General features: G+C 41.9%; 1 protein-coding gene across 3 annotated transcripts in view; it reads left to right on the top strand.

The window, feature by feature from the left end:
• PC (pyruvate carboxylase) overlaps positions 1-19,611 on the top strand; it is a 671,516-nt gene that overhangs the window by 304,835 nt on the left and 347,070 nt on the right. For all 3 annotated transcript variants that reach the window (XM_040328827.1, XM_040328828.1, XM_040328829.1), the window contains one exon: positions 8,430-8,548. In XM_040328827.1, coding sequence (XP_040184761.1) covers positions 8,430-8,548 — 119 coding nt within the window. The remainder of the gene's footprint in view (positions 1-8,429; positions 8,549-19,611) is intronic.

Here is a 19,611-nt window from a genome sequence, read left to right as displayed (position 1 = left end):
GAATAATGGTGGTGTGCCCCACCACCATTATTCAAAATACACTACCTACCTCTGCTTATTCAGCAGGTGCCCGCAAAACCAAAATTCATACAGCCAACAAAGATAAAAAGAATGGGCTGATTTTAGCCCTTAATCAGTTCTATAATAGACCAGCCATTCCCACTACATTATTGATACCACCCATATGCTCTCAAACTACCTACAACCACACTTCACCTCCCAATAATCAGCAAATGGACACCACAGATCTGGAACCCTCCATTCCTGCTACTGCCTCCATCGCTACAAACATTACGCCTGCTACACCACCTCAACCATCATCATCATCTTTTTTAGTACCCAGCCCTCCACCAGCCTCAGTCTCACGAAAAAGAAAGCTCACAGAAGAGGCTGTAGAGGAGGGCGAAGAAAACAATCGTCCAAACACTCTAAAATACCAGAAACTATAAAAATCTTCAATCTGTCCTCTCACCCACTTACTGCAGCTGACTCCTCTCTTCTTAGTCGCGGTTTGAGTTTTGCACCAATAAATCACCCCAATCCTTTCCTTCTGTTCAAGGATCTGAACCACTACATACGAAATCTGACTCTTAAAAGACATTTTCACATTAAACAAGAAAAAGATGACCTCAACCCCATTACTCCGCCTATCCTCCTCACTTCACCTACCCGTAGTATCATTGACCTCTCTGTTCACTCTCCTGAACATTGCAATGAGATCCCCGATGAAGATGATCTCCTGAGACTCTACACCCAACACCCAGCCACTTCACCCCCGATTATCCAGTCAACATTAAAACCAAAATCCACATTCTTTCCCCATCAGTCCAAAGGTCCATATCTCGAAACATTCTACAGAGTGGTTTACGCTGATCTGACAAAACTATGTAGCTCTCCATCAAAATACAATAATCTTACTCCATCAGAAATAAAAGCCCTAGACTCATTAATATCAGATGATTCCATCATAGTAAAATCAGCCGATAAAGGGGGAGGAATCGTACTCCTCAACAAAGATGCATATCTCAAAGAAGCATACAGACTCCTATCGGACGATAGCACCTACAAAAAACTTAAAAGTGATCCAACTACGGACTATGCCAAAGAGGTATATGACTTAATCTCTGAGGCATTAAAAGACAAGATTATCACCAAAACAGAAAGCTCCTACCTTCGAAAAAAGTTCTTTCAAATCCCGTATTTTTACTACCTACCCAAGGTACACAAAAACCTTACCGACCCACCAGGAAGACCGATAGTGGCAGCCATGGACAGCGTCACCACTGGTCTCAGTCTCTATATTGACCAATTTCTCCAACCCATAGTCTCCCAATTACCATCTTTCATACGTGACAGCTCACACCTTTTGGAACTATTGTCGCACTACCAGTGGGAACCCTCCTACAGTTGGCTGTCCTTGGACGTATGTTCATTGTATACATCCATACCACATTCTTTCGGACTAATGGCCCTAGAACAATCCCTTCTCCAGGAACCACTACTTAACCCCCGCCAGGCCAATTTCATCCACAAAGCCACCAACTTCTGCTTGACACATAACTATTTCACCTTTGACGGCACCTTCTACCAGCAAATCCAGGGGACTGCCATGGGAGCCAATTTTGCCCCCTCATACGCTAATCTCGCGATGGGTTTCTGGGAGAACCATCACATTTTCAATAACAACCCCTTTACATCGCATATTGCCTTCTTCGGAAGGTATATCGATGATATCCTTATCATCTGGGATGGCCCCACCGACTCCATCAAACCGTTTGTAGAATACTGTAATCACAATTCCTACGGCCTGTCATTCACCTCTGTTTCTGATCCCCTCACCATGGCTTTCCTGGACCTCGAGTTGAGACATGAAGACCATACCATCTGCACTAAGACCTACACAAAACCTACAGCTGGTAACTCTTACTTGCACTATAAGAGCTGCCACCTATCCAACTGGACCAACAATATCCCCAAAGGACAGTTTTGTCGACTAAGACAAAACTGTACCAAAGATTCCGACTATATTACTCTCAGCCAAAATCTCAAACAGAAGTTCAGAGACAAACAATATCCGGAAAAATTGATAGAAGATGCCTTCAATCACTATTTAAACAAACCAACCCCCAAAGCAAAGAAAAACACCGATGACTGCTCCACCAGGTTTTTGACCACCTACCACCAAAAACATAAAAATATGGAAGCTATTATTTCCAAACACTGGAATATCTTGCTACAAGATCCTCATCTGAAATCGATCCTTCCTGCTCGTCCAAAAGTGATTTACAGAAGAGCACCAAATCTAAAAAGCAAAATCGCCCCCAGCAAACTGAAATACACCCCAAACCTACCCGCTGTGCCCTGCCTCATACCTCTGGTCGGCATGTACCAATGCCGTAAACCACTATGCAAAACATGCCATTTTGTCAAACATGGACAAAAAAGCTTTCAAACTAAACAAAAAACTTACCATTTGAAGGAATTCTTCAATTGCTCTTCGGACTTCGTCGTGTATGCCCTCACCTGCCCTTGCGGCTTGCTGTATGTGGGCCGCACCATTCGACCCCTGAGACAACGTTTTGGGGAACATCGAAGAAACATAGAAGGCGGCACCGACCCCCATAGTGTGCCTAAACACTTTACCACCACACACCAGCAATCAACCACAGGACTCTCAGTATGGGTTATAGAACAAATTAGCAACATCTTCACCCCAGCAGAAAGATTTAAAAAACTATGCGCCAGGGAAACGTATTGGATATACACCCTAGATGCCCTCTCTCCGGGTGGCATCAACGAAAGCATTGAGATTGCCACCATTCTATAACCCACTTATCACTATACCTTTATACCTTTATACATTTGCCCTCCCAAATACAGGTTCACGGGCATACATACGCTCCCCCTGTACATATCCGTAATTTTATACCTTTCATTCATACCTCCTTTTACTATATACTACGTACTATTATGCAGGTTGTGTATATGTATATGTATTTATATATTTATTTATTTATTTATGTATGTCTATACCACTGTATATATGAATCCTCTGCTGTTCTACTTCTGAACACCTAGCGCGTATGTAGACAATTTTTTATCTTTGTATTCTCTAAGGATCCATTTAATTAGACTCTATATCCACATGCTGTTGTACAGATACTGTGCACACCTTATGGACTCCATATCCACATGTTGTTGTATATATACTGTGCACACCCCATGGATCACTCTCCCCCCCCCCCCACCCCTCCCCCTCATTCCCTCTCCCTCCCTTTCCCCCTCCCCCTTTCTGTCTCTTGTCTCCTCCCCACCCCTCTCCCCCCCCTTCCCCACTTCTTCTTCTTTTTTTCCCCCACTATCCTTCCCTTTTCAGCGCCCCCCTCCCTTCCCCCCCCCGTCCCTCCCCCAACCCCCCCCCTTTTTCTCCCCCCCCCCCCCCCCTTCTCCCTTTCTTCCCCCCCCCCCTTTTTACATCCTCAGCCACCCACACCCTACCCCATGGTATATTGGCACATATTAGTGCCATTACTCCCACCTTATTCCTCCAGCTACTATATACTGACTAAAATCAAATTCACCTACAGTCAGTATCATATTAAATCATATTATATATCCATCACATCATAGTCAATAATATCAGCTCCCCACACATACTCCTCACCACATGGCCCCCCCTGCCACTTATACTGCACTTGTGACCTAAACATCGTTCTCACTAGTTCCCTTTATTCTTATTATTTTTATTCATATAAGTGCAGCCCACACACCCTCATTCATTACTTATCCATCATTGTCCCTCATTGCGTTCACACTACACTTAATTCTCCTCCAACACTGTCCCCGTCCTCTCCCCGTTCTGACACTTCCCATCACATTCCACCTTAGTCCCATTCACGGCCCCTTCTCCTCCCCCCGTTCGTTTAGATCTAACTCAATCTCTCATTGCCCGCCCTCGTCCTATACGCCCGTCTCCTATTCACACATTGACACTCCTTGATTCACGCCCACACTTCCTTCCTTCACATTACTCCGCATTCCGTCCCGCCCCACCTTCGCCTTGCTCCGCCCCCTCCACACCAATAAATACTAGTTCCGTGCCCCTCCTCCGCTATGCTTGAGAAAGGAGTGTAAGCAGCAAAATCCATCAGCTGTTTTTGAGACTCTGAAACGCGTCGCATACCAGTGACGTCATCCGCCCTCGCCAGCCTTCCACGTGCGCTCCAGACCTCGGGTTGAGAACCATCTACATCCCCATGGATGCCATCCTTCGGATGAAATAGTGACCTCCCCGCACAGCGCTCCCTCTGACTGGAAAAGGAACTTACCTCCTCGGATGACTGCTCACCCAGCCTAAAAGAAACCTTTACGTGCCTGTTCCATACTGCTCAAATGTGAGTGCAACAACCACATGTATTTGTTTTTTAACCATTAAATTGTTTTTAAGCTACTACACCCAGAGGCGCCTCTCTCCTTGCCTTTTTTGATGTATGGGAACACTGGTGGGATCAGATTTATTCAGCTCTATTGCCAAGCATGCGAATGCAAGGCATATTCTATTGGTAAACGCAATTCCTTTGGGCTTGGAGTCACTGAGCACTATGGTGTGGTTAAAGGTTTCAAGCAAGATTGTTTAAGAAGATTTTTTTGGACACTTTTTTTTGGACACTTGGAATTTAATCGCTTATAGATTTGTAGTAATTTAATGTCTAGGTTAAGGAGAGATCTGGGGGTGATAATTGGTCCACGAGGTAAAGTCTGAACGGGGCTTGGGAATCATTGCTATAATAGAGGTCAGTGTTTCAGATCTAAATGGGTGTCCATCCAAGGATAGAGTTAAAGGCTTTGGTCAGAATCCATGTTAAGATGTGTGCAAACTGTTTATAGTATGATGCCGAGAACCCATCAGGACCCGGTCTCTTGTGAAGTTTTAATATTTTTATGACATTTTGAACTTCAGTCACTGTTATGGGACACTCAAGAAGATCTCACTGTTCCTGGTCTAAGGTAGGGAGCTTGATATTGGAAAACAGGGTGTCTGCTTTTGTCTTATCGAAGTCTTGAGCAGGGAAGTACAATTTAGCTAAATTAGAGCTAAACACCTCTAGTAATTTCACTGGATTAATAGTAAATGCGTCACGGGATGTTTTTAATCTAATAGGCACCTGTACGTGTTGTATCACCTTTAAACTACGAGCCATGGGAGTGTCAGGTTTATTAGCTTTAAGATATTGGATATGTTGGCGTTTACATAGTAGTTTATCTGCTTAATCAGTCAAAAAAAGGTCTAGGTCAAGACAGGCTTTCTCTGGTTTTGAGTTGTTGAAGGCATTCGGGGAAGATTGAAAGGCCATGTAGCATTGATTGATTAAATGCAGCCTCAAGCTTTCGCAAACATAAGTTTGCGTTCTTTTTTAAGTACTGTTGCTTGTTGTATCAATCTGCCCTGAATGACAGCTTTGTGGGCCTCCCACAATGTGAGGGTGGAAATATCCTCAGTATCATTGGATGAAAGGTATTCAGAGAGTGCTCCTTCTATTTCAGTTCTATGGGACGGGTGAGTTAGTATAGAATCATTAGTACTCCAAGTGGTATCGCTTGGGGATTGTGGAGGCTATGGAGGTGAATACTGCACAATGGTCGGTCCATGGAAACAGGATTATTTTATAAGAAATTATTTCTGGTAACATGCTGGATGGGACAAGGATATGATCTATACGCTAGAAAGAGTTATGTGGATAGGAATAGTGCGTAAAACGCCTGCTGGTAGGGTTAAGTTCCCGCCAAGTATCCACTAAACCATGTGTAGTAAATAGTGGTTGGAGGGTTAATTTAACAGGGCTTGTAGTAGGGGCTGGTGGAGATTTATCTAAGAAAGGAAAAAAATGTTGCATTAGAGTCCACCACCCGGAGAGACAAAAGAAGAAGAAATAAAATGATGGATTTGAACTACCCTAGTAAGTAAACATAAAAGCAACAAATTGAAATAGAACAATAGGGTGTGGGGGAGCCTCTCGGGAGAATATTCAAAATTCCCAGAGAGGTTTCCGGAGTCACCAACAGAGTCCTGCATATCAGAAACGGGTCTAAAGTTGGTAAGGGGGGCAGCATGAAGTTCCTAGGGGAGGAACAACACCGGAGAACTGCAGGGGTTATATAGGAAGCTACCAATAAACTATAGCATAAAATATAACTTTGGTATAACAATAGTATCAAAACCCATTTCAAGCAGGAATATATAATCTCGAGTACCTGTAAAGAAAAGTATAATTAATGAGACCTTAGATTAAAGTAGTAACCTGGTACAAGAAAATGCTGTGTGGGAAAATAATAAAAAAGATATACAAAGGCAATCGAGCCATCTAAGATGGGAAAACAAAGCTATATGTATGCCTTTCATAAGATAGGCCAGGTTATCTGAGGAGTCTTGAAAGTTCATGAACAGTGGCATTATAAGCTAAGATTAAACAAAAAGCATCAATGAGTCCCATAAACTTGAGAAAAAAGAAAAAGAAAATTATAACTGGTTGCTAGTGGGTGCCAAGAGTTATTGAAGCACCAGAGTGATGCCTACAGCTGCTGGTTTAACCCCTTCAAGACATGAATGCAGGTTTGTTTACATAAATACTGTAAAGGCTGATCATTCTAAGCACCCCTGTTAACAGTAAATTGTTTCAACCCTCTAACTGCTACATTTTCCAGAGACCTGTTTCTGATGAAAAATAACAGACTTGCTGTCTAGATCACCAGAGGAAAATAGGGAAAAGAAAGCCTAAAAAAAACAAATGCATAAATGGTTGCTTTTGGCTTTAATACCAGTTTGAGTTGTGGTTAGCAGCTTGTCTTCTGTGATGTGTTGGGCCCCTTTCACACCTCCGGGACCGTATGTCTGCTTTTTCATCCATCTGTGTGCAGATGAAAAAGGGACATACATTGGTCCCTATGAGATCGCGGGTGTCAGTGGATAAACATCCACTGACACCCGATCTCGCCGGCAATGCTCCGATTCTGCAGATGGAAGAAAACCCTATTTTGTCCTTCCGTCGTTGGATCGGATGAACACGGACATACGGTCCGTGTTCATCCGATCCCCCCATAGGGGAGAGCGGAAAAAAGACAGGGCGGTCCCTGCACAGTTGTACAGGGACCGCCCTGTCATCCGCCGGCTCAGCGGGGATCAACGGAGTGATCCCCGCTGAGCAAGCGGAGGTTCAAGGGGCGGATCATTACTGATCCGCCACGTGTGAAAGGGCCCTTAGTCAAAAAGATGCTAAAAGCCTAAAACTTTATTCTGGCTAAGCAAATGTTTTTTCTTTGTTCCTTTCATACTGCCTTTAGCAGTCTCTATTTCAGCTGAAGGTACTCACTAATACAGATAGTTATCTCTATTGCCCTCTGTTCTCTAATGGGAAGTGGGGCAAGGCTTAACTAGGGCTATTTGTCAGTCCCTCTTTTTCATGCCACAGCACTTTGTAGAGCTGGTTGCCTCATCATTCCTCCCTCTGCTAAAAGAGATGCATCATGTGAAACCATGACTGAATTACGTGGACAGGGGGGTGGCTTTCAAATTGTTTCAGTGGGTGCGAGCAGAATATCCCCGCCTGCTGCCACAGTGAGGGGGGAGAAGTGCAGATACTGGAACATGTTACCCTTTTTTCCACCCTAAAACTGGATGTAACATGTTCCAAAGGTGATCTTCTCTTTGACCTTTCCAGCAAGGGGAAGGCAATGTGGCTTCTCAAATTTGAACAAGAGAAGTTTTCGGAAAATTATTAAAATAAAACCGCAACATGATTTTGAAAAAAAATTCCAGGAGGATTACGGTGGACAGAATTTAATGTACAATTTGTATTCAGTTCATGTGAAGCTTTGTGAGAAATGTAAATGGCATCCCACCATCTGAGTGCTTACAGGTCCACTTAGACTAATCATGTGATGGTGCAGCTTCCTCTGTTTTCAAATCAAGTTGTGGTAACCCATTGCGTCATGGTGTTCTTAAATGGCCTACTGTGTAAGCACTGTAACATCACACGAAGCATGGCTGGGTGGTAGGTTTGCTTTCCTTCGCAAGCCCTAATGTGTCTCAAACTGTAGGACGTGCCTAATCACCCTTCTTGTTAGGCATGCTTGTTCATTGCCTGCTGTCTTGAATCATGGGAAATGTAGTTCCAAGTGGGAGACACTGATAGGAAATGTGCTAGCTGAGAGACTGCAATGATGGATTCATTATCTGATGATCTTTCATATGTGGAACGTTAATGGGGTTTACTACTTAAAAATAAATATGCTGGCTTTAGTTGTACTTTATACGAAGAGTTTTCAGTTAAATTTACTTCTGCATTTACTTTTTTTTTCTATTCACTTGTTTTACTTTAAATTCAGACAAAAATTAAAAACTTCATGGCAGTCTTCACCTTATATGTTTGCAGGTTGGTTACGAAAACGCTGGTACAGTGGAGTTCCTCGTAGATAAACACGGTAGACATTTCTTCATAGAAGTCAATTCCCGGCTGCAGGTGGAACATACTGTGACTGAGGAGATTACAGAGTAAGTGCATAAGTCCAGTCTTGCAGCATCTTATTTTTTATTTTTTTTGCTGGAATACATTTTTGTTAGTCAATATTGTTTGCCTATATGTCCATAATATAATCTGCACATAGGAATCTTGAGAAAACATAACATTAACTTAATGGGGCAGATTCATCAAGAGATACGACGGCGGATCTCTGAGAGCTGACGGTCGGATCTATGAGGCTGATTCATAGAATCAGATTCCTCATAGATCTCCCTTAGATCCGACTGGTGTAAGTGACTTACACCAGTCGAATCTTAGGCTGCAATCTACCGCCGGCCGCTAGGTGTCGTCGCTTTTTTTTACGCGTCGGATATGCAAATGAGTAGAACCGCCGATTCAAGTCCGTACGCCGCCCGTCGCTTTTTTTTAACATCGTTTGCGTTCGGCTTTTTCCGGCGGATAGCTACCCCTGCTATATGAGGGGTAGCTAATGTTAAGTATTGCCGTCGTTCCCGCGCCGAGATTCAAATGTTTACGTCGTTTGCGTAAGTCGATCGGGAATATGGATGGCCGCAATTGAATTACCCGCCGCTAACAATGATGTCCTAGCGACGTCATTTGGAGCATGCGCACTGGGAAATTTTGCCGGCGGCGCATGCGCAGTTAAATCGGCGCGGGAACGCGCCAGATTTAAATTGTACACTCCCCCTAGCCGCGGAATTTGCATTCCGCCGGGGGAATTACGATCCGACGATGCAATTTTCGAGGTAAGTGCTTGATGAATACTGCACTAGCCTCGCTAAATTGCACCGGCGGATCGTAAAACACGTAGATCGAGCGGATCTAAAGATCCGCTGATCTACATGAATCTGGCCCCCTGTCTATAATTTATTTAATTGCTTAATGTTTCTGAGGGCTAAAAGTGTTTTGCTGTTGATTTTCATTTGTACTCAGTGTCCATTGCACCTTGCAGTAGTTTCCAACAATAGTCAGCGAGCATTGATGGATTCCAGTTGCCCTGATATTGTTTTTCCATTGTGGCAATTTCCTGGTGAAAACTTTTCACCATGTTTGTCGCTAACTGCACCTGGATTTTTAGGAAAGCCCAAGGTGTAAATGTAGAAAATTATTATTCAGTAATGTTGCACTTCATGATATCTTGTATGCTGTAGTAAGTTTGTCAACCAGCTATATATAGTTTGGTGGTTGCCAAGAAAATCCTTTTATGTCTCGTACGCACAACCAGTTTTCCCCATCGGCAAAACTGCCATGACAGCTTTTGGCCGGATAAACTGTCCGTGTGCATGCTCCATGGCAGTTTTCCCATCAGGAAAAATTAGAACATGTTTTCTTTTTTTCCCGGCAGTTATTCTATGGGAAACACTGCGGTGGAGCATACACACAGCCGAGATTCCCGACCAAAGCTGTCATGGCAGTTTTCCTGCCAGGAAAACCAGCCGTGTGTAGGGGAAAAAGCTGCCGAGCAGGTTCTCGGCTTTCCCCTCGGTTTTCCCTGCTGACTTTTTACCGCCCGGAAAACCGATCGTGTGTACGGGGCATTATAAATGCGTAAATGCTTTCCAGGTGTTCTTTCTGGTCACAAAAACAGATCTTTGAACTGCTTGTCACTGATGAAGTATCTGATCTGTGAACCAACAAAAATGCCTTTTTTTCGGCATCAGTTATTCTTGGAAACATCTGTGTCAAATATCGAAAATCTGAACCTTTTTTTTTTTTCCATCACCTTTATGAAATTTTTCATCAGTCCAAGTTTAATGTGAAGCAGAGCCTAAAATATCTTTGTCCGATCAACAAGTGGTTCATGTCTTGCATGGCTGTTCCGTTTGCACATGTTACAATAGTACTTGGTACAACCCCAATTTCAAAAACGGTATTCAATGATTTGCAAATCACATAAACCCATCTTTTATTCACAATAGAAAATAGAAAGCATATACATTTTTTAAAATGAGAAAATATACAATTTTAGGAATAAAGGTAATTTTAAGATTGATATCAGCAACACGTCTCAAACAATTTGGGACTGGGCCATGTCTACCACAGTGTAGCATCCCTTTTTTTATTTTTTACAACAAATGTCTGGAAACTGAGGCGACAAATTGCTGGAGTTTTGGGAGAGAAATGTTGTCCCACTCTTGCCTGATATAGGATTCGAACTGCTCAAGAGACCTGGGTCTTTTTAGTCCTCGCTTTTACTTCAAGATGCGCTAAATATTTTCACTTGGCGAAAGGTTTGAACTGCAGGCATGCCAGTGAAGCACCCAGACTCTTGTACTACAAATCCATGCAGTTGTCATAGATGCAGTTTAGCATTGTACTGATGAAATATACAAGACCTTCCCTGAAAAAATACATCTGTATGGGAGCCTATACTGCTCTAAAACCTGGATATATCTTTCAGCATTGATGGTGGACTACTAGATGTGCAAGCTGCCCATTCCATATGCACTAATGCCACCCCTATACCATCAGAGATGCATGCTTTTGAGCTGAGCGCTTATAACTTAGAAGATCTCTCTCCTCTTCATTCTGGAGGACATGGTGCCCATGCTATACCCAAACAAAATGTACGTTCTTTTTTCCCCCCACAAATAGAGCTTTCTTTTGGTGGTATTTGATTACCTCTACCAATTTAAAAAAAATTGCAATAAGCTTATTTCAAGTGGTTTGTGCAAAAGTTATAGCATCTACAACATAGGGGATACATTTTATGCACTTTTATTTAAAAAAAAAATTACGAGTCATGGTGGCAATCTGCGATTTTTTTATTGGGACTGCGAAATTGCTGCAGACTTTTTCGACACATTTTTGGGACCATTACTGTATAAATGTCACTGGCAGGGAAGGGGTTAACACAAGGGGGCGATCAAGGGGTTCAGTGTGTGTTCCCTAGGTGTGTTCTAAGTGGGGGGGGGGGACTGACTGGGAGAGAAGACAGATCATTCCTTCTTACTGACAACAGGGATTTGTGTGTTTCTGCGTCCCCCGCCGAGCAGCGGTTGCGCGCGCCTGCTATGGCTCTTAAAGCAACTGCAGTATATATACAGTGATTCACGCAGCAGAGCCATTCTGCCGCCGTATATATACAGGAGGCGGTCGGGAAGCGGTTAAATGAGCTTTGGCCCAGAGAAGACCGTGGCGTTTCTAGATCATATTCAGTTATAGCTTCCTCTATGCTTTAGCTAGTATTTTTGGATGGCATGGCAAACTGTGTTCACAGACAGTGATTCATGGAAGTGTTCCTGAGCCCATGCAGTGATGTCCATCACAGAGTCATGAATCGCTTTAATGCAGTGCTGCCTGAGGGCCTGACAATCATGGGCATCGAATATTGCATTTGTCTGAATCTTTTGATATTATGTGCTGTAGATGATGATATATTTAAAGTCTTAAAGTAATTGTACAGTAAAGATTATTCTGAAATTATTTAACCTGCTGCTTTTCACAGATTGGTGAACCTCTGCCCATCTTTACTTCGGAGACACTCTCTAAGATGCTCTTTTTATACCCAGTCATGTTACTGACTTGTTGCCCAATAACCTAATTGCCAAATATTCTTCCAGCTCTTCCATGTTCGTACCACTTACACTACTTCCACACTGAGGCGTCAGCGGTAAAGCGCTGCTATTTTTAGCGGAGTCCCGCGGTGTCCCGCGATCGGTCACAGGAGCTGAAGAATGGGGAGAGGTGTGTGTAAACACACCTTCCCCGTTCTTCACAGTGGCACTGTCATTGATCGTCTGTTCCCTGATATAGGGAAAGACGATCAATGATGTCACACGTCCAGCCCCACCCCCTACAGTTAGAAACACATATGAGGTCACACAAAATCCCTACAGCGCCCCCTAGTGGTTAACTCCTAAACTGCAATTGTCATTTTCACAGTAATCAATGCATTTTTATAGCACTTTTTGCTGTGAAATGGTCCCAAAAATCTGTCAAAATTGTCTGATGTGTCCGCCATAATGTCGCAGTCACGATAAAAAACGCTGATTGCCGCCATTAGTAGTAAAAAAAAAAAATAATAATAAAAATGCCATAAAACTATCCCCTATTTTGTAAACGCTATAAATTTTGCGCAAACCAATCATTAAACGCTGCTTGCGATTTTTTTTTATACCAAAAATAGGTAGAAGAATACATATCGGCCTAAACTGAGGAAAAAAAAAAATTATATCTTTTTTGGGGATATTTATTATAGCAAAAAGTAAAAAATATAGCATTTTTTTTTCATAATTGTTGCAGAGGTGATCAAATACCACCAAAAGAAAGATCTATTTGTGGGAAAAAAAGGATGCCAATTTTGTTTGGGAGCCACGTCACACGACCGCGCAATTGTCAGTTAAAGCGACGCAGTGCCGAATCGCAAAAAAGGGCACAGTCCTTAACCTGCATATTGGTCCGGGTCTTAAAGTGGGAGTTCACCCGAAAAAACAATTTTTAACATTAGATTGAGGCTCATTTTGGGAAGCAGAATCGGGTGTTTTTTTTAAAATCTAAGCAGTACTTACCGTTTTAGAGAGAGAGATCTTCTCCGCCGCTTCCGGGTATGGTCTTCGGGACTGGGCGTACCTATTTGATTGACAGACTTCTGACAGGTTTCCGACGGTCGCATACATAGCGTCACAAGTAGCCGAAAGAAGCCGAACGTCGGTGCGGCTCTATACGGCGCCTGCGCACCGACGTCCGGCTACTTTCGGAAAATCGTGACGCGCTGTATGCGATCGTCGGAAGCCTGTCAATCAAATAGGAACGCCCAGTCCCGCAGCCCATACCCGAAAGCGGCGGAGAAGATCTATCTCTAAAACGGTAAGTACTGCTTCGATTTAAAAAAAGACACCTGATTCTGCTTCCCAAAATGAGCCTCAATCTAATGTTAAAAATTGAGTTTTTGGGTGAACCTCCACTTTAAGTGGCTAAATGAAAAAAAAAAAAAGAAAAAACTGTGCGTGTCTGCCCTCTTTTACTTAAGATTAAGTTATTTTACAGAAGGATTGCCTTCACAGGTTCTAACCAACCCACAGATCACATAACAATTCAGCCACTTTACTGTGAAGCTTCCCAGCTTTTGCTATAGAGTCACTCTGCCTATTAGGGCAGTCTCTCTCTCTCTCTCTCTCTCTCTCTCTCTCTCTCTCTCTCTCTCTCTCTCTCAGAGTACACAACAGTGGCCACAGGCTGCACCTGCAGTAGTTATCCTCTCTCAGACATCTCAGCACAGCTGTCTTCTGGGTAAGAAGCCTCATTTCACTCCCAAAATGAAAAGACCTGAGCACAGTCAACTAATAATGAGGTGTGGCTGCCAGGTAAGGTGTGGCTGTAGCAGTGGACGCTTTATTCCCACCCACCTTTATTCTACAAAGCCTCTCAGATCCAAGCCAAGACTCGGAACAGAATTTAATAAGATTTTTAAAAAAACATCTATTTTGTTTTCCTCACAAACCCCAGAACTCCTCACCCTGCGTAGGTATAAAACCTAGGTGATGCATAAATGCCGTCCACAACCCTGCCAGCCAGTGCCTCACAGCATGTATACAGCTATATTAGCAGTTACTCGCATACAACAAAACTAATGTAATGTTGAGAACATTTTGCTGCTTTTTCAGATAGCTTCAGCTCTTAATACTGTCTGAAATATCCCTCAGCATTTACATCCACACACGTCCTTAATGCATCACGGCCACTGTGGATGTCCACAAACATAATGGGAGATGTGAAAATTTGTTAAACCACTCTCTAATAATTACATAGTTTGATCTCATTGCGCCAGGAAGTATGACGGCATGTGTCAATTGTTCAAGACTGAAACTATGAATTGCTTTTAGATCATCGGGGTGTAGATTTTAAAATGTCATCTTATGTGGCTAACCCAGTGTTTCTCAACTCCAGTCCTCAAGGCGCCCCAACAGGTCATGTTTTCAGGCTTTCCATTATTTTACACAGGTGATTTGATCAGTTTCACTACCTTTAGTAATTACAACAGCCATTTCATCTGAGGGAAATCCTGAAAACATGACCTGTCGGGGCGCCTTGAGGACTGGAGTTGAGAAACACTGGGCTAACCAATGGCGTTGAAGACCCCCACCCCGGTTTAGGAACAATTGTTTCATCTTAAAGCTGAATTTCAGCAATGATCTTTATTTCATAATAACATTGTTCAATCTTGGCACAAAGTAAGTATGTGTATCTCATACCTGACAGGTCGCTGGGAAAGTAGACAATCCCTGTCTTTCGGATCCTGTGCAAGTGGCTTCCCTCTGTACACTGGCATCAGGCAGTCGCTTGCTTTTTACTATTTTGATCCATAAAATTATTTGTATTTTTTTTCCCACCTCATTCAATCACATCACCAATTATTAAAAAAAATTGGAATATCTTGTGACCCCCATTTAGAGTTCAAAAAGTGGTTTAGATAAGCAGCAAAACTTCTTTGGTATTACAGAACACATGCAGTTAAATGTGATTAACTTCTGCTAGATATGCTATGACCTAAATAGTTTACAGTCTGCAGGCATACGTTTATACAGTATTATGGTTTTATATGATGTGAAACAGGAGCCAAACGGCAAGAAAATGTTCCAGTCCTTTTCCTGAAACAGAAGTGTAGGCAGGCAGGTTAAAAAATAAAAATTAAATCACTTAATATAAAAAAAAAAAAAAAAAAACGGAAGGTTTGTTAGAAATGGGTCTAGAAAGGCATGTATAGTATAGTGGTGACTTTTATTCAGTTTAGCCTTCTCTGATCTGTGCTCTTCACCTCCCCTTCGTTTTTCTCTTTTTTATTACTAGATTCCCTGTTGATGTTTCCTTGCACAGCTCAGCTTCTTTTCTTGCCTGGCACTTCCTTTGACCACCTAATTCTCCACATTGCTCATCCACCTATAGCCTCTTCTTCTGGCTTTTTGCCGTCGGAAGGAGCTCACTTATCCCTGCGTTCAGGGACCAGCACATATATTTATGGAAAAAAAGTATTTTTAGTCTATGCCAAATGACCTTAAGTTCTGAGAAAGTGTAAGAAGCTGCAGGGAAGGGGGGTTCTTGCAATTGGCACTGTCATGTGTTTTCATTAGACTTCATAAATAATTCTGTGAGCCAGCAGGGGCTAGCAGCCTTATTTTTTTTTTCCTAGACCTGTCCCCCTGAGTCCTTTGGTGGTGCACAGCAGAATTGAGCTGTGGCGAAGCTGTACAGCCACTTAGGATCTCTTGGTAGAGCGCAACAGTGGAATAAGGTGACCATGCCCAGAAAGCCTTGCAACCCTAGAGGGAATTTCCATAAGTTATCATATAGGATCAGTGTTAAAGTGGAGTTCCACCCATAAATATAACATTACATCAGTAGTTTTAAAAAAAAATGTCATTAGTCCTTTACAAATTTTTTTTTTTTTTTTTAGATGCCTTCAAAGTGTTGTTGCTAGGCAGAATAGTTAATCTTCCCACTTCCTGCACCTAGGTGCTTAATGCTTCCTAACCTACACCGCACAGACTCCTGGGAATGTAGTGGGTGTAACTTTCCAGGAGTCTGTGCATTCCCCAGTCTCAAAGAATCATGTGACTTGGACAGCACAGGTGCTGAAACCTGATCTGACACTGCTTGTGCAGCACTGAGCATGTGTGAGATTTGCAAGGCTGAAATCCAGGAAGTCATACAGTCTGGCTTCATGATGCACACACTTAAGATGGCCCCAGTCAATTTCTATTTTATAAAGTGTCTAAATGCTGTAACAACCTAACAAAACGGACCTTAGTTTACAGACTAACTTTACTAGAATACATTAAGCTTGTGTATTACAGGGGTATTTATATTTAAAAAGTGAAATTGTGGCCGGAACTCCGCTTTAATGAAAAAAAGTTTTTTTCTTGTTGGGCAACTAGGGAGAAATTTTAAATTTCTGAATTTGATTTACTTTAATGTTAGAGTTGCTGATAGTTCTAAACTGTTTGAATTAGTGGGACTTTTGAGAAGGGCCAACTGCTCTGTGTTCCATTATACAAATGTATACTAAAGGAACGCGGGGGCTGACCTATCTTGTTCCTTTTCAGGTTTGGATATGGGCCATTTTCAAGCCCTAACTGAGGGTGAAGAATATAGGGTGAGGTCTGACCTAAGTCCTTGCAGCTGGAGTGTATGTTTAAGTACCCAAATTCGTCCACAAGATGGCTCTGCCATTTTTTTACTTTTATTTTGTGGTGTTCATACAACCAATCACATCTCACCCAGGGTTATAAATACGACACCCGTCATGTGACCAGGAAGCTTCCCGACGACATCAATAGATACAACGTACGTCGAGGCTTTCCTGATCATGTTCAGCTACTTCTGGATTTGACACAGAGAGGCGATGCAACGCACGCTACACCTACCCACGAGAGTGAGACACAGTGCAGCTGGTGCTCCACATCACATCTAGCTGTAACAGTAGAATTTATCACCTACTATTAGCGCCCCCTTATTATACACCCCCCACATTGCTAAAGTTGTTTTCACACCACTTTAGGGGAGCAGCTTCTTTAATATATTTTATATTACCATACGCAGAGTTCTCTATTTATTCAAGTCTTGTGTCATGTTTTATAAAGGTTCACAAAAGGATGGTTTTTATTGCTTTCCATTAAGTTGGGAGAGATGTTGTGTCTTATTGTGATCTGCCACTGCAGCAGATGGACTCACGCATCACAATGGAGATCAATTTAGTTGTTTAGTTCATTGTTTTGGTCTAGTCTCATTACCGAAGATCTGTACCTCCATACAGTCCTGGTAAACGATGCTCGAGCCTGTGCACCAATGACAGGTCATGGTTGCAATGCTCTGCAGGCTTCAATGCAAACATTTATTATATGCAACATTTTACCAATAATAATGTGGGTACATAATTACATTTTTGAAAAAGGTGACCTATGCTTTTAAGTGACTGATAATACAATAATTCAGTCTAGCTCAAGGTGATTCTTGGAAACTCAAAAGATGCTGTACTTGCACTTCACAGCCATGGAAATCTGAAATCAAAATGAGTAATAAAAGCACCCCACAATAGAAGACTCTCTCTATACTTAATATCTCTCCACCAGGAATCAAGCCAGAACTTGGCTCATTTGAGGAGATTTGATTGCTGCCAAAATCTTTTAGCCCTTCACTTCTAGAAATGTTGGCTACCTGCTTGCTTACAAGTTGAAATCAGTATTTTTTGCGAGAAAATTAGTTGGAACCCCCAAATATTATATATATATTTTAGCAGAGATCCTAGAGCAGGGGTCTCAAACTGACGACCCTCCAGCTGTTGTGAAACTACAAGTCCCATGAGGCATTGCAAGGCTGACAGCTACAAGCATGACTCCCACAGGCAGATTCATTATGGGACTTGTAGTTTCACAAAAGCTTGAGGGCCACCAGTTTGAGACCCCTGTCCTGGAGAATAAAATGGCGGTCGTTGCAATATTTTATGTTGCATTGTATTTGCGCACCGGTCTTTCAAACGCAATTTTATAGGGGAAAAAATACACTTCAATAAAAATGAAAAAAGAACAAACGGAGAGTTTGCCCAATTTTTTTGTATAATGTGAAAGATGATGTTACACCGTGAGAATCATGATATTTATTTTAAGCGAAACAATTGTGATTCTCAGTGCAGCTCTACTACACTATGAAATGTATATAACTTTTTGATACAGTTTAAATAGATCTGCAGCATGGCTATAGATAATCGTTCCATCTGTCTGATCTTGCTTCTGACTAGCCCATGTAGTCATCTAACTAAGCTGGGAACTGCCAGCTCCACTGGCTTCAAACATAGCCTGAGGGTGGTAGAGACCCTGTAAACTGCTAGATCTGAGACCTGTCGTCTTTTCTTGCTTTGCTGCTTGTCATCCATATCATTAACAGCTGCTCTCTGACCAGTCTCTCCTGCTACATTTAAAATACAATGTTTACCTAGAGCATTTTTTTGCAAACAATATATTTTCAGAAAAATATTATTTCTTGCAGTTTACCATACAAGAAGTTGTTACACAGATGTAGACTTAAAATGCAGATGCATATCCTCCATTTCAAGAAATACACTTGTGCAAGTAATGTAAAATAAAAATAAAATGCCTCTTCATAGTAACATCAATAATAACCCTGTTACAGATAAATAGTTTCAGAGCACATCATATCTTGTAAATTTTGTTTTTTATTGCAAATACATTGCACTACACCTTGGCCTTTGTGAGTCAGATACTTGTGGACAAAAAACCTCTAATGCTTACCATTCAAAATACAAACGTGCTGTTTGAAAATCAAATTCTTGGTCTAAATTGTATGAGCAGACCTTGTTTTTGAAACTGATATAAAATCAAAAGGTTGTGATTTATAGATAGGCCCGGAGCCCTTTATTTTAACTTTAAAGGCCAATGGCAGAATTTATTGATCTGCAGAGAAGGCATGTCCCTTCATTTCATGTCTGCCTGTCACTGTAACAGTAGGGGTGTTTGTCGAGATTTAATTGTTGCCATATTTCCTATAAGAAGGTCTTTCTTTTTTTTTCTCATTCAATAAGGGACATAGGATTTAGTTATTCGTAGATTGTTGTACTGTATTATTGAATTTGGACACTGACAACAAAGTCAAAATAAAGATTATGATAATTACAAAGTTGGCCACCCAACCGTTCCCCTCTGATTGTGCCAGTGTCTTAGCAGGGTGGGCATCCTTTTATTATTGAAAAATGTTTTACCATTTTTCTAGGTCATTTTCCATTCAGCTATCCAGATCGGCATATATCTCAGCAATAGCATGAGCAGGCAAATCCTCCTAGTGATTTTTACGCAGGCAGAGAATGTTTCTTTAATGCTTCACAACTATACTCCTTACAAGGTGTATCAAAAGCGAAACTGAATTTGTGCTTCTAGTTTTAGAGTAGGATGTGATCAGATAGCCCAGCTTGATCTTTAGCCTAGTCAACACTTAGTGGGGGGCAACACTGACTACCTACAGTGCCTTGAAAAATTATTCATACAAATAAAAATAATTTTCCACATTTTGTCATGTTATAACCAAAAACGAAAAGGTATTTTATTGGAATTTTATGTGATAGACC

This window comes from Rana temporaria, chromosome 11 (genome assembly GCF_905171775.1).
Source record: "Rana temporaria chromosome 11, aRanTem1.1, whole genome shotgun sequence".
In the NCBI taxonomy this organism is placed as follows: domain Eukaryota; kingdom Metazoa; phylum Chordata; class Amphibia; order Anura; family Ranidae; genus Rana; species Rana temporaria.
This window is presented reverse-complemented; position numbering and strand designations above follow the sequence as displayed.